We start from the raw sequence: 16797 nt of genomic DNA on the forward strand, positions 1-16797 counted from the left end.
GTCTTACAACAACAGCCCCTGTGGATTGCACTAGAGCCATCCCTGGTGAGAAGCCCCCAGTGCAACATGGGCCTGCTGCACTGCTCTCTGCATGACCACAGCTACTGGCACCACCAAAACACAAACCTGAAGGTGTTTGAGAAGCTCCAAACCACTACTGACAGTTAAGTAGAACTGGCAGCCTAAGTTACAGCTTTTGTTGCATTGTCAGAGTACATCAGTATTTGCCATTTGCTCTTCAATAGTTTCAGCTGGGCTGTTTGGCTCTAACAAACCCACCCAAACCAACTGCTCACAGGCTGCCCTATGACTCAGCTCAGAGCAAACAACAGGAGATGTCTTTCAGCTCCACACACATTAGCTCTGACACAGGACATTTCAAGCCAGGACAGGATTATTTTTCCCCTGGCATTGTTAGGGTATTTTGGACCCCTGTATCTATTCACACGGCATTAAAGTCTTTCTACAGCCACAGAAGCTGCCAGACTCACTAGAAAATCAACCTAAAGCTCAACCAGGAACACAAGGAAGCACCTCCACACTCTTGCCTGCTGTTATCTGCTTCCCTCTGTTCATCCCAGCAGGTTTTTAGACTAACAGACATTCAGCTTGAGCCAGGACACCTGTATTTTTCTCTCATCTATCTAGATGAGAGATCTGTCTAGATGTCTGATGGATTTTTTTCCCACTGATCTTAACCATGGTGTAGCTTCCTTGAAAAATAACTGTTCACAAATGGGACTCTTAGCTGTTTCCCATTTTTAGTTTCTGCTTTATTTCAAATTATTTCAGCAGCAGAAATGAAGCTGCACTCCAAGAATTCATTTGGGACACAGCATTGGTGTCTCAACAGCTTGGGAATCATTACTGTAATGTCTGTCAGGCCCAAAGTTTGTATTTTAGTGAATAATATTTAAAATACTGTAGACTAAATTCTCCTAACCCACAGCTGTGCAGAGCCCTTGACACCAAACACTGAAAAGCAAGCCTGAAAAGTCTGGTTATGGGTCAGTGCTATGCCTGAATGCTAGAGCAGGGGTTCTACCTGCTTTGGACATGGTTTAGTGGTGACCTCAGCAGTGCTGGGTTAGCAGCTGGACTCTGTGGTCTTAAAAACCTTTTCCCACCCAAGCATTCTGTGATTGTATAACATCAGAGCCTGGTAGTGCACAGAGGTTTTTGAATAGAGCTTGTATCAGGCACTCACTCGTGCCTCTCTCCAGAGAGCCTCCAGGTCTGCCCTGAGCCAAAACCACAGCGTGAGACATCAAGGAAGCACACACAAATCAGAGTTAACTCACACTCCTGGTTACTGCTGCCCTGCATGCAAAAGTATTTTCCCAACAACATGAAGGCAGCTAATGAAGACTTGGGGTGAGGTTGCCCAACACAGACAAGCCAGTTCTGGAGAAAGGGGAGAAGGCCATCTCTCTGCATCTTCCTGTTCCAGGAGTACCATCCAGCCTCTTCCTTTGTGCCATCCCTGGTGCTCAGCAGGTTCTGAGGCACAGCCTGGGATGCAATCCAGAAGAACTGATGGTTTCACAGAATGGTTTGGGATGGAAGGGACCCTAAAGATAATCTTGCTCCAACACCCTGTCATGGCCAGGGACACCTTCCACTAGACCAGGGTGCTCCAAGCCTCATCCCACCTGGTCTTGAACACTTCCAGGGATGGAGCAGCCATAGCTTCTCTGTGCCAATGCCTCACCACCCTCACATAAATAATTTCTTCCTCATATCTAATCAAAATCTTTCTTACTTCCACAAGTTTTCTGAGAGTGTATCAAAGCAACTCAGAGGACTGGGTCCAGCACAATGGACCTGTCACTGGGCACCATGGCAGGGCTGGAGTGAGCTGGTGGTGAGCTCTTCATGAGATGGTTAAGCAGAGCCCACAGTGCTACCCACCACCTAAGCACTGCTATATTTTCAGCAGGAAGGAACCAAGCATGAAATATGTGCAGAACCAGTTCATGTGCTGGGGAGGTCACTGAATTTGTGTTTTCACAGCTCCTTTTATGCCAACAGAAATACTGGTGTGTTCTCTGCCCAAGGCTGCCCTGCACACACAGCACAGCTGCTGCTCTGAGAATGCAGAGTGCATGCTTGCCAGATTTACTGTTCTCCCAAAAATTAAATAAAGAACGGCTAACACTCCTGAGTTTATCCCCTCCCTGCAAAAAGAAGCAGCTGCTTCCTCACTTCTCTCTCTCAAAAAATGAAGATGCTTGAGAACGCTTACAAACAGAAGAGACTAAAAAAAACAAACCACTTGCCCAGCAATGATATTGTACAGCAGAGCACAAGGGGGTGTTTGCAGAACTCGTGCCCCAGGTGAGAAGCTCCAGGCTCCCAAGATCCCAGAGAGCAGCCCCTCCCCACACAGCATGCCTATGAAGGGTGTGTCCGGCAGGGATTTCTTCCCCTAGGAAGCCAGAATGTGCTTTTTTCTCCCTTTTCTAATAAGAATATTATTCTTCCTAATCCCCTCAGGATATGTCTCATTTGTGACATCTTTCTATGTTCTCCACTTAGCACTGTGCTTTGAAAACTACCAGAGGTCCAATACTGGTGCCTGTCTCAACACCCTCTATTGTTCTAGTAAGAAAAAGACATATTTAAAGGAAGAGCTCCCTGTGAACAGCCCTCCTTTCATTGTCCTCTGACTCTTCAGTCACCACAGAGGGTTCAGCACTGTAAACATCACCTCCACAGTATGCCTTTTGCCAAATCACCCACCAGGGAACTCTATCTCAATAATTACAACCAATTTTTTAAAATTATTTTTTTCCAATCATATTCCCCACTGCTTTTTCCAGGATTACCATCCACCTCTCCACTCTCCTCTAAGGCAGTTAGCCTCCAGCAGCTCCCTTCCCCAGCCAAATGGATACTCTGATGCTATGAAACAGGCTGGGATAATCCCAAAGCCAGCAGCAGCTCTGTTATCTGGCCACTGGAGCATTGCTAAGATTTACTGAGTGCTGGCATCAGACAATGGCAGGCCATTAAAATACAGTACATTGAGGCAACTGCCTTGTGCTTAACCTAAGTTGGTCAGTGTTGGAGCTGTGCAGTCTAATTTAGTAAGCAAGATTATTTGTGCCAGGAGTTTTCTCCTCACACAGTGTTCTACCTTCTGCCCTGGAGCTTGGCCACAGAAGGGTGCCAGGGCTGGGAGAGCATTCAAAACAGGGCAAAGTCCCCATGCCTGCTGCCTGCATCCCCTGCTGTCACAGGGATGGCTCTGCTGGGAAACAGCTTTGCTCAAGCCAACTTTACACTTGGGCAAACACAACCTTATCTGCCAGGGCCTGGGCCAAGGGGGGTGTCAGGGGCTGTGTACAAGCCCCTAACATGAACAAGCTCAGTGAGATATGGCTCTAGCACACATCTGACACTGATAACAAATCTGAGTATTTTTCTGTGAACTTGTTTGTTTTAACCTTTTCTATCAACACTGCTAGATCTTGAGAGAGCTACTGTTTTCTTTCACTTTAGCACCTGTGGTTACAGATGATTTAGAAAATAAAAATGCTTTTACTAAGTGTTTGGGTATCTGAGAACCACAAGTCAAGGCATTTTGAGAGCTCAGAAATCATACAACAAATTCAGCTAGAAATACTATATTGCTCCTTCTAGGATTTCCTATGACATGTATTTCATCCCCATGGTACCAAAAATGAAATTAAATTGCATTGATCTGCATTAATTCCACACAATTCATAACAGTATATTTGTATTAAAATTCAAGGTCTTATCCAATTGCAGGAGGACCAGGATTATAACCATAAGTTATGTTACATAGCAAAAGAAGTTTAAGGGAAAAAAAGAATAATTGCACATATTTCTCCCTGTATACTTCTTACACCAACAAGGCTGTTCTAGTAAACCTGTTATCTAGCTATTCTCTTAAATCCCACTTGATAAAGTGGGTTAAAGTGCACACTTCTACAAAATAATTTTGAATACCTGTCCCAACAGGCAATCTTTCAATCTTCAAGGAAAACTGACATCACTACAATTTAAAACAAGAAGAAGGGGGAAGGAAGAAAAATCCCAAACCCACAAATTCCTAATGCTGAATATCCAGGGACACTGAACCTGTACTGCTTTGTCCAGCCTGGCAGAGGCTTGGTGTGCTTTCATGGGTGTGCTAGGTTTATTTTGTTAACTTGCCCCAAGGTCAGACCTTGCCTAAATGGATCTACATGAATCATTCTTTCCACCCGATTTCCCACTCGGGATTATCAGTGTGCTTAATTACGGTAATTAGTATTAAGTTTTCATTCCAGCATGTTCCACCATTACTGTCTCCTGAACCAGCACAAGCATTTATTCTTCTCTTTCAGTTATTAAACAAAGTCTCAGTGACAGAAACACTTCAGCAGCAAATATATTTGGGGCATATTTCTGCTAATTCTTATCCACAGCTCAGATTAACTGTTTTGTACCAGCACAGATTCAGCCATAACCACCCGGACCTCTTGCCCCTGAGTTTATAGTGATGATGAGAACAACAAAAACTGACTAGCAAAAGTATTTCCTTCTACTTGAAAAAAATCATCCCACTTGAAATTCTGTAACAATGTTACTACACAACCAGCTGAGGGACAATTTTCATCACTCAGCTCTACAGAGGCAGCAAACCCACCAAAAGTCAGCAGAAATCAGGTGGGATTCAGCAACATGGAGTGGCTTCTTCAGTCCATTTGGGAGCTCTGAACAGAAAGTGCATAATTTCCATCTAATAAACTATCAAATACACAAGAACTACATGAAACAAACAAACAAAAAAAATCCTCCTAACTTGTCTCAAATGGAGACAAAATTCCTGTTCCTTTTGCTGTTGTCTCTGATCCTTGCCTTCTAAACCAACATATGTGGAGTTCCTGGGGTAACCAAACCTGTTACTCCCAGCTCTAGCTCCAGGCAACCCCTTCTGCTCAGCCATCCCCATCCACACAAGAACAAACCTCACAGGCCTCCCCAGATACTACATCACTGAGTGGGTTCTCTCTGCATTCACACAGGATCACAGCAGACTTGGGCATTTGCCAGTTGCCCTGACAGAGTCAACAAAATTACTTTTACTGGAACTCCTTCCTCAGCAGAATTCTTTCTCGAGTATCCTAACCTTTAACAGGACACGTCTCTGCTCAAATGCTAACGCTGCTTAAGTTTAAAAGTCAACCTTAACTCAAACAATACCTGGATAATGGATTGCAGACAAATTATTTCTCATCCTTCTTGTGTTACAGTTCCAAGCCAGTGCTGAAAATTGCATTGTTGCTGCTCCACTAGAGACCAGGTCTAATGCTAAAACAAATGCTGAAGCCAGCAGACAAAGGAAAAATTGCATTAAAATCTCATTCCAAAAACCACTGGAATTGGTCAATTTGTTAATTATCTGTTTAACCAAGGAATTTATCTATGATTTCAAAACAGCAAGTGCATGGATTAATACTAGCAGAACTGGACAGATGACAACATTGGCTGCTCCAGGAGCAGGACAAGCAAGTTCAAATGATTAAATGCGTTCAGCTCCTCTAGTTACACTAATGACTGATTATCTTTTAATCCCAGGCAAGGGGTAGGTCAACTGTGATCCCACACAGAACCACAGCACTCACTGATGTGGTTACAAGCACAACACTGAAAACAGCCAAATGAGTTATTCCATTCCTTTTCCTGAGCTGCTGCTCAAAAGGAATGCTGTCACAGGAGTAAGAGCCACAGGGAACCCCCTCTCCCACAGAGGGAAAACACAGCACCCAGTATTAGCCTGCTCAACCAAGGAAAAGCAACTGTCAGCTACCAGAAATTGAATTAAGCCTTAAAACCACTTTCTACCAAGTCACCAAGGCCAACTCAAAGCAGATCTTTTGGATCATTTCCTACCCCTATAAGAATCCCTAGAAGGAATAACCATTAACGATGTGATGTCCTACACCTAGTGTTAGGTCACTGTAACAGTGGGTATAAAACAAACTGTGTTTCCTCCCAGAGCATAGCCTGGGGCTACAAATCCCTCCCAGCACTGTGCTGACACACCATATCACCCTCCAGAGCTGTGAGCCCCAAAACCAGCCCAGCAAACTCCAGCCCTGCTAATATGGGTCCTCCTGAATACACAAGAAGAAACAGGGGATATAGCATACCTAACTTTTCATGTGACTGCATGAAAGAGATGTCCTAAGCACACCCTTCTGGATTTGCATTTATCTTTAATACTAAGGAGCTCAACACCCCACCTGGAGCCCTGGCCTCTCCAGGGCAGAGCTTAGCATCAGCTGCTCAGCAGAGCAATCAGATCTTTACCCCCTGTCACTTACGACTGATCAAATCACAGAGGGAAGTGACTTGTTTAAAAAAAAAAAAAAAAAAAAAGACTACTGCTTAATGTAATGAGCCTATTTGAGACAGCTGCAAGAGACAGACTCAACACCATCAGCACCTGCACAGACACAGCCACCTCCCAGGGGCTAGTGCCAAAGTAAACCCTTGTGAGCAAGGCAAATTCCATCCCAAAGCAGGACAGAGTCACTGCCATGTTCCATGCTATCAAATTCATACATTATCATTTATCTCTTGACAATATTATCACAAGACACTTTTGTGGACCACCTTCAGCTTTGCTCCCTGCCCAAAACCTCTCTGCCCTGCACCACTGTGCCTCTTCCTCAGCTCACCCTGGCAGCTCCTCTCATTATTTCCAGCCTCCAACACCCAGAACTGAATGTGGGTGGCCTTGGATGCCTCAAATCCCAAACTCAACCTGATTTCCCAACATAACCAGTCCAGGTAGGATGCTTGCAGAACTGTGCAGCCCAAACAGCTTGTGACACATTGATCCTCAGCCCCCTTTGGGCCAAGTAGTGGGATGCAGCAACCCCACATCCCTCAGGCAGCCTAGCACACCCAGAACATATTGGCATCTTGGGCCACAGCTGGATGTGGGATTCTGAGAGTGTGGTCTTGTCGCCTGGCAGAATTTCTCATTTTCCAAAGATGTTTGTGATTTAATGGCCTTTTAGTATAAAACAAATAAAATTGAAATTAAAGAAGAAAGGCAGTTTGAAGGAAGCAGAAATAAACCAAAAGCCTCCACAATTAGCAAGAGTCTCCCTCCTGCTGTGAGCCAGGCTGGGAAAAGTGGATGGAGACTTCTCATTCCTGGAGACAGGAAGCCCTCAGCCCTCTTGCCCACATTTCAAGCCAGAAAGATTTCCTGGACAATTACAGAATAAAAAGGAATATGGGAGCCATGATCAGTCCTCTGCACAGTAGCAGGGTTGCACAGACCCACCACCAACCAAAGCCCAGGCTCCACAGGGAGCCCTCCAGCAGCCACTTCCTGCATCCCCATGGCCAGAGGCCATAGCAGAAGATAATTCTTTCCCAGCTTTAAAACTTTCAGGTACTATTTGCAAAGCAAGCGGGATCTTTTCTTGTATTTAGAGACTAGAGGCAAGCAGAGCACCCTACATCTATATTTACATCTTAGCACAGTACATCAGAGCATCAGCTCACTCTTCAGTGGGAGGAGAATTTAAAAAGGATCTAATTTAAAAGGCTGCCAAATGGAATAACACCCTACATCTGCTTCTTGAGTTACAACTCCTAGTGATCCACAGCAAGACTGGCCCGAGGACAATCATCCTCCTCATACCTCCTGAGCTTGCTGAATCAGAAAAAGACTTATGTTTTTTCTTGTTTCATATTAAGCCAGTTTTGGGTTTTTTTCCTCAAAGTAACAGGAAAACTGGCTACATCCCCTAAGTTCAAATGTTCATTTCCACAACAAGAACATTTCTACAATTGCCAGGGAGTGGATATATCTCATGTTACCAGGGATGAACTAGAACTCTCCATGTCCAGGAGGTTCAGGCTGACCCCCAAAAGCAAAGTGCCACCTCTCACGACACAACCCCCAGCTGCATGTGCACAGCCAGCCCCACCCTGGCCTTCCCTCCATCCATCTCCTCCTGTTCCTCCTCCAAAACAGCCCTCACTGGGGCACTTGGAAACGGGCAGTCCGACGTAAAAACCGAAACAAAGCAATGGAACAGACATGTTTGAACTCAAACTAAATCTCCTTAAAACATGCTCTCTTCCACAACTATTTGAAACTAAGAATACGCGTTTTCTCTTTTCTGTCACGACAAACAGCTTGTGTGCATTACAACACGAGTACTGCAGTATTTTTAGGTTACAGCTCCTTTCAAATGCACTCAGTGTTTGTTGCAGAAATTCAGCAGTCCGGGGGAGCTCGGCAGCCCTACACAGCCCGACGTGCCGGGAAGGCAGAGCTTGGGGCAGGCAGCCCTTCCCGGGCAGCGATGGAAAAGCAGCGCCCACGGGAGCGCGCCCGGCAGCTCATCCATCACACCGCCCGTCCTGCCGCGCCGGGGATGGCTTGTTTTCACCTAGATCTACGCACAGTGCCTATTTCAAGCTATCTTTGCATCTTGGCAAAGAATTTTCCAGAATGCATATTTGTGAGGTCAAGCACAAGTGTGAGTACACTTACACAGTAATTATTACCAGCCCACAGAGACCCCAGAACACTGCAGCCTGCATGGAAAAACTTCTTGCTGACTTAACTCATGTCTTCTTTAAAAACCCCAACAGCCTGTGAACTCAGTCCAGGGCACGAATCCAAACCCTGTGAACACTAAAAACTTTGAAAGCAGATCCTTATGAATTAACATCCAAAAAAATAAAGCATGAAGAATGCTGTAACACCGGGAAAAGCAGCTGAAACAGCGCAAGGCTCAGAGAGGAGCGCTTATTTGAGTGTATTGAGTGCAGACAGAATAATTTGGGGTTCCAAAGAGCCCAAGCGCTGCCGTCCCCGGGTACCACCCGCCGCCGCCCGTCACCTGAGGCGGGCTCCCGCTCCGCTCCCCTCCCCCTCCGAGCTCACCCTGGAGATGGTCAGCGGCGCGCTGAAATCTTTACCGCCCACCAGACGGAAACCCCACGGCGAGGGGCCACGCAGCACCACCGAATGGGACATCGCGGCGGCGGGGCTCTCCCTGCCCGCTGACGGCGGCAGCTCCCGCTCCGATCCGCGGCCGCAGCTCCTCAGCAGCTCCCACACGGAGCGGGCCCGCCTCCCCACACGGCCCGCCCACGGAAAGGAGGGCCCTGCCCGCCGGCCTTGGGCGAGCTTTAACAACTGTTTCCCCCGTGTTCTTTTATAAGTGGGGTTCGGAGCGACTACTCGCAGTGATGAAGTACTTTACTAGTGGTAAAGCAAGCGTTTGGTGTGCTCAAAGTCCTCCTCACTGCAGTTGCATCCTCTGCGATGCAAGGAAAATGATGCAATAGGTCAGCAGACGTTGGTTATGTTTTATTCATTACAATAAGTTCTCCTGAATGAGGAAAAAAAGTTTAAGAAAATAATCAGATTTGGTTTAAAGCGTTTTGTGAGTCTTTCGCGGTCGTCACTTGGGTAAAAGATAAACTTCCAAGAAAATAATCACAGAATCACAGAATGGTGTTGTTTGGGATTAACCTGAAATGTCATCTCAATCCAAACCCCTGCCGTGGGCAGGGACACCTTCCTCTGTCCCAGGCTGCTCCAAGCCCATCCAGCCTGGCCGTGAACCAGGGATGGGGCAGCCACAGCTGCTCTGGGCACCCTGTGCCAGGGCCTGCCCACCCTCACTGCGAGGAATTTCTTCCCAATATCCCATCTACCTCTGCCCTCTGGCAGTTTGAAGCCATTGTCCCGTGTTCTGTCTTTCCAGGTCCATGCTCTAAGTCCCTCTACAGCTCTTTTGGAGCCCCTTTAGGCACTGGAAGAGGCTCTCAGTTGTCCCCAGAGCCTTTTTTTCTCCAGCTGAATGTTTCCAGGTGTCTCAGTCTGTCCCCACAGCAGAGGTGGTCCAGCCCTCAGAGCATCTTCATAGTACCCCAACATTTCTGTGCCCTAGCAGGGTGTCTGGAGCAGCCCCAGAACTGCAGAGGGTCTCAGTTTCCTGGTGGTACAGCTGGATCAGTGACTATTGGAGCACCATGGAGATGTCCATGCTGCCAGTGAGTGCTTAATGGGATGGTTTGCAGGCACAGAGTGGTGGGTGGGAGGTGGGGTGGGTGGTCAGCAGACTTGCTTAGCATGTCCCCCAGAAGCTGAGAAAAAAAATTCAAAATGTCTTGTAAAATTTCCTTTTCTTCCTGGAAAGGGCTGGACTGGAATATTCCAGTTGAAAAAAAAAAGGACCTAACAAAGGATTCATTGTTTAAAAAGTCCAGTTTCATTGAGCACCTTCGTGCTGCCTGGTTTCTGCAAATTTGATTTATGTGCCATTTGCTGCAAAGGCTCTTTGCCCATGACATGGGAAGGTTTGTGTGACTGGCTCATTGCTGTGCCATTTGCTCAGCTTTGATCTGGAACGGGGGTCAGAGCTGTGACTTCAAAATAGGCTCCTGAGCTTCCTGCAGCTTGGGATATAGCAGGATGAGTACAGTCTACATGCTGTGTGACAAAGCTGAACCACAGTAGAGTTGGTTTGCTTCGCTAGAAAGGTGTCTGCAGAGGAGGTCCAGCTGCAGCCAATACCAGCAGAGCTTTCCCCTTACTCTTTGTTCCTCACAAGTACCTGCCTTCACCAACGGAGGCTACACAGGCTGACTTTTGTCTGGGTGATGAATCATACCTCCTTATTCCTGCATGATATCACCCAGCTTGCAGAAGCCTGGGAGTAGGCTGCTCTGAAGTTTCCTTGCTTGTGTTAGAAAATCCACCCAGCCAAACAGCAAAATTCCTCTCGCAGAGAACTGGAGGACTGGTTGATGCCCCACCTCTCCTGCTCTTGCTGTTCAGTGGTGAAGAGGATTCTCTGATGGACAGAGTTAAAAATGTGCACAAATGCAATGTATCAGCCTCGGCGTCTCCTTTCTCTTAGGAGGAAAAGAAAAAATTCTTTCTATGAAAGGCACTAAATTTACTGGAAAGTAACAACAACAACAATAAACCGAGATATGGAAAAAAAAAAAAAAAAAGAGAGAGAGAAAAAGCCAAAACCCACAGTTCTGTAGAGTCAAATATTTCCCACTGCCATTCACTGGAACTCCATTCCCTAGGTGGATTCTGAACTGCACCCTGCTGTGAAGGGCAGCTCTGCTGTGCAGCAGAGCCCCAGGGATTCAAAGTAATTTGCTGGCAAAGGCAGTAAATGATCAAAACACAGAAATCCCCTCTATTAGAGTATTCATTTCAAAAGCAGACAGGAAACTGCTGGCTCTGAGGCACTTTCTCTTCAAGGCTTTTTGAATGCTCAGCCCAGATCTCTCCTCATGGAACTGACGGCTCATCTAAAACTTAACCCAAGTAAAACAAAATTAGCCAAATTGGTATAAATTTATGGGTGTGTGTATTTCTAATGAGACTATATTCCAGAATATGCTACAGTGTGTGAAGTAGAGGCAGTTTTACTATGAATAAAACTCTATGCATTTGAATTGCTCCTGATGGAAAGTGTTCACATGCAGAGCAGCTCTCAGGATTCAGAACTGCTCTGTCATAGATGTTTTTCCCCAGGATGCAGGGAATGAGAACATTTGCTAAAGAGGTCCATGGTTCACACATGCCCCATGCTCTCTCAGCTGTTCACACACCTTTTCACATGATGTTTTCTTTCAGCAAAGCAAACATGACTCTGCAGTCTACTAAGGACCCAGTCAGTTCTAATTTCAACCATGTAAAGTGGGCTGATAAATTTCTGGTTTTATCTTTCATAGAATCATAGAATCACAGAATGACTTAGGTTGGATGGGACCTCAAAGATCAACTTATTCCAACCCCCACTTACAGGGACACATTCTTCTAGAACAGGTTGCTCAGCGAGAATTTTTCAATTCTATTTTAGGTCATTTCTGAAAACTAATTGGAATTCTACTTCTGGCAGAGAAATTAACAGGACCAACAGCAACTGAACTTTGCTGTGGGAGCAAGCCTCAACATCCAGCTGAAATACAGTATTGCCAATGTGCCCATTCTTCAGCTAAGCCCTGAAACCCTACAGTGAGCTCTAACAAAGACCACACATTATTCAAAGGGAGGTCAAACAGGTTCATGAATTCAATCTCATCACTCTGTTCACTTTATCTTGCCCCTCCCTGATATTTTCCTTGTTATTTGTTTCCAGTATTTTTCCACCCCAAAGCCCTATCACCTCTTTATTTCTTTTTCTGACTATTCCATTTAGGCTCTACTCTGCCACCGGTGACACTTTCAGTTTCCTTCCTTTGTTATCACAGACCAACTGGGTAAACTACAGATCTTTGTGTCCCATTTTGAATGAACATTCATGTTTTCCATCTGCCACCCTCCCAATATTTAGCAGAGATCTGTGTTTATCTGACAGCCCTGATAATGACCCTTCAACACTTTTTTTCCCCCAACATCTGTCCACAGAGAGTGATTTAAAGCATCATTATGGCTTCATAGTTCTTCTTCAGGTCAGAAGATTTTCTTGCTTGTACAAATTGTCGTCAGGGCTCTGGCTGTTTCTTCTTAGAGCCATTTCAGTGGCTGAAGTTAGTAATGAGCTATCCATTCCTGGAAGTATTCAAGGCCAGGTGGGAAAGGTCTTGGAGCAACCTGGTCTGATGGAAGGTGTCCCAGCCCATGGCAGGGGATTGGAATGAGTTTTAAGGTCCCTTCCAACCCAAACCATTCTGTTTTATGATTTAAAAGTAGCTTTAAGTATAAAACTAGCTGCTATCCTGTGTCTTGGCCTTACCAACAGCCACACTCCTGTTAAAATTATGTAAAATCAGAGGCTCCTGGTTTGTATTTGAAAATAATTTGTTGTGAATGGTAATCTGTATTTTTTAATGCTGGTTACTCCTTTTCATGTTTTTGATTGGAAAAGGTCCTTGAAAGTCATGCTTTGAATTCATATTAATTCAAAAGCCTTGTGGGAGTAAAAAACTCCAAGCAGTGTTCCATGGCATTTGTGTAATTTGCCCTCCCAGTAGTCAGTAGAATTTCTCAGAGTAGAATCTCTTTTCTTTCTTACATTAACCAATAATCCTTGATTTTTTTCATCTTGATTGCCATTTACATTGCCTGAATGACTCCTTTCTGGTGCCTTCCTATCCCAAGAGGATCACATACAACAGATTCTCAAGAGTTCCAGTTTATTCCTTTACTTAATAGTTTTTCAAAAAATTTCAAAACTTCAACATCCCCTGTGAACAGTTAAATTTGAAAATCTTTACTTGGATTAAGTACAGGGAAATCTCGACCCTATGGCAGCTTTAGCTGCAGGTTTCCAAAGGATTAGTTAATTTATAGGCTTTGCAGCATCTCTCAGATCTGAGTTATTATTTTGGCTTTTGAAAGTTCCTTGGCAGACCCCCAAGTGTTGGGAACTATCGTTCTGAATTCTGTTTAATTCGTTTGTCTAAATAATTTCTAAGAAGCTCATCTCATGGATCTAAGCATCCCACAGAGGAAAAATCCAGCTGTGATAGAAACCATTAGGATGATGAAAGAAATCTCATTTCTCCAGTAGAATTTCTTCTCTGTAATTATGTTCAGGTGAAGAAGCTAGATGCCTCCCAAGGCTTTGGAGATTTAAGGGATTACTATGGAGAAAAACTAAGAGAGAATAGGTTTATATTCGATATTAGGAAGAAATTCTTCTCTGTGAGGATGGTGAGGCCCTGGCACAGTTTGCCCAGAGAAGCTGTGGCTGCCCCATCCCTGGCAGTGTTCAAGACCAGCTTGGACAGGGCTTGGAGCAACCTAGGACAATGGAAGGTGTCCTTGGCCATGGCAGGGTGTTGGATCAAAATAATCTTTAAGGTCACTTCCAACCTCATTCTGTGAGTCTATGAAAACGATGAAACTTCACCGTGCGTGGTCAGATTCATCTTTGATTTGTAACACTGTGCAGCAGGAGCAGAGTCACAAAAGGCACAAAGGCAAAATGTAAAATGTGTTCAGAGGATAAAATGCAGCAGGGCCTGACAAAAAAAAAAAAAAAAAAAAAAAAAAAAAAAAAAAAAAAAAAAAAAAAAAAAAAAAAAGCAGTTTATTCTTCTATTCTGGCAAATATTCATGAGACAATATTTATTCTAAGTCACTCTAAGTCTTGCTCATCAGGCTACCAGTCATCTACCAGAACTTCATAGTTTGGGGTTTTGCAGCCTGCTAAGCAGCAAGGATAAGTCCCAAACACTGCAGACTAAGCACATGATAAGAGCCTGTTGATGGATATTTCAAGGGGAACACCGGGAAGTGACATAATATGGCCAGCTCACATCAGAGCTCAACAGCAGCCTGTCCTTGATAATGACAGCTCCACAGAAGGCTGTGGACAAGGACAAGGCTGACATCAGGGCTCACAGAGAGGTCACAACATGTTCAAAATGTTGCAAACAAACCACTTTTTTAAAGAAAAAAATTGTATTGCCTTGTTATTAATTTTGTTGAAAAATGAATTGGTTTCATGTTCACCCTATTCTCGGTCTCACTTTCCATCTCAGAAATCAGAGCAAACAGATGAGCAAGTGCCTGTTAGGTCACATCTGACCTTTCTCACCTTAATCCCCAGACCGAGACTAATGCAGTGATGAGCTGTGCAGCACAGAGCAGGCAGGTGGGGCCTGTCCTGCTACACTCACTGCTGCCTCACCAAAGCAGATCCTTGGGTCTTTTTCACCCACCTGTGTAGCTGCAAGCCTGGAATATATGGATGAAAGAAGCTGGTCTGTTTGCTTGGAAGAGGCATGACCTCCTGCCAGCGGGTTCAGCTGCTGCTGACAAGGGCAGGATTAACCCCAGCTCTCACCCTGCATGAGCCTTAACCTTTCCACAGCCTTTTCACTGTGACCAACAAGCAGCAGTTGAGAAAATCAAAAGAAATATTGGCATAATATTGCAAGAAGGTGAGATTACAAGTGATCTGCTTTTTCTGTAAGGCTAATTGTTCCCATTATGGGATTAAACTGATTGATTTCCCATCAGAAATGGTTCCTGGAAGAACAAAGTCAAACCCTCTGGTTTAATGTGAGTCACTCACTGAGCAGCTAAACACTGAGATTTTGTTGGTTTTTGTCTAGTGTAACCATGACAAATGTCAGCTGTTGCTATATTCTGCAAACAAATTTGGCACATTTTTCTTTCACACAGTAGAATCCAAGCAATTGTACCTATCCAACAGAAGAGCTCCCCAGCCTTTCCTGGGGATTTCAGCATTTATCACCCACACTCTTGACTCTGTTTACCATGATGCATCCTTTTTTGGGTGTTGTATGACTCCAGAATGCAGACAACTGGAGAGAATTAAGCTGAATATTCCCAATTTATGCAGGTCAAGGAAAGTTTGCCTTTTATCATTCAGAGATAAGTATAGCAAACTAACTCTTTGAAAGGCTGAGTTCCACAGATGCCGGCATGAAGATTCAGTGTTCACAAAGGTTCCTGTAGATGGCTTTCACAGAAGTTTTCCTGTTAATTTCAGTCTTAAACTGATAGGCACAAAGGGACAAACAGTACTCTGAGAAAGAGGGGATATGTTTTGTGATTCTTATCCTAGTATGTTCTGCCAGAATTCATTTAGCCCAATCCATCAGCTGCTGTCTGACCCCATGTAAAGCATCCCTGCTGTGCTGAGGGTGTTTCATATGCTACCTGGGGAGAATCCAGAGGGATCAGTCCTCTGTGGAAGAGGCTGTGCTCTGCAAAGTGCATGGTAAGGGCAAAGCAATGCTGGTAGAATAGCTCAGGGTGTGAGAAAAGGATGTGAGGCACACAGCTCAGCTCAGCTCCTGGAGCAGATGCTTTCTCCCTCCACTCAGACTGGTCTTCACCACTTCCAGGACTTTTGCACGAGTGTCTATAGAGGCCCAAGGCATCTCCTCACACCACAGATTCTACTCACTAATGTACATTTATGTCACATCTTAGGGACTGAAGGGATCATCCCCTAGAAGGACATGGGAAAATATAGTGCATAATTAGGGTGTTTATTCTGGAGGAGAGAGGTATGCTTAACAGTTTGAACTCTCCCAATTTCCTGTATTCATTGATTCATCAGAGCAGGATTTCCAAGAATCTTTTGAAAAATGTTGTGCTTGAACTTTGAGGTGAAATGCTATGAACTGCTCACACTGGCCAGAAGATTAACCATTCATCATCCACAAGCAATAAGTGAAGAAAATAATACAAAATGAAGGAACTCCTTCCTGATGTCATAGGCTTTAGTTTACTCCTTATTTTTTTTGGTTACTGTAAAGAAACAAATAGACTAAGCCTCCATCCCACTACTGGGGCTTACAGGCCGGAATTAAGATGCTTTGGTATCCAAATCCTGCAATTTTTTGGATAGAATCTCCTGGGTACCAATTGAAACAAATAATATACCAATAGAATTTTAAAGATTGCTGTAATAATTCAAGATTGGTCTTCTGAATGACTATGTCTTGTCTTAGTTCTCCCTTAACATTCCCAAAGTTTGCATTTATGCACCCAGATTTCACAAATATAACAACACAAATTCCAAACCCTGAACACAGGCTGTGACTTTATTGAATAGGCAAAAAAAAAAAAAAAAAAAAAAAAAAAAAAAAAAAAAAAAAAGTAATTGCCAATATTTATGTTCTAGCACATAAGTAGTAATTCATAAATGCTTTCAGGAATGTGATATATCAGCCTCCTTAAACAGCCACATCCTGTTTCTTTTGTTTCTTTTTCTGCCTTTGCAGTGACTGTTGCTACAACACCATCTATCACTGCTCCTTTCATCTGTCAGGCCCTCCAGCTGCCCGCCC

General features: G+C 44.5%; 1 protein-coding gene across 1 annotated transcript in view; it reads right to left on the reverse strand.

The window, feature by feature from the left end:
- PDLIM4 (PDZ and LIM domain 4) overlaps positions 1–16797 on the reverse strand; it is a 152991-nt gene that overhangs the window by 33669 nt on the left and 102525 nt on the right. The window contains exon 2 of the mRNA XM_079319663.1: positions 8933–9092. Coding sequence (XP_079175789.1) covers positions 8933–9025 — 93 coding nt within the window. The 5' untranslated portion in view covers positions 9026–9092. The remainder of the gene's footprint in view (positions 1–8932; positions 9093–16797) is intronic.

Source organism: Erithacus rubecula (assembly GCF_903797595.1).
Source record: "Erithacus rubecula genome assembly, chromosome: 16".
Classification (NCBI taxonomy): Eukaryota; Metazoa; Chordata; class Aves; order Passeriformes; family Muscicapidae; genus Erithacus; species Erithacus rubecula.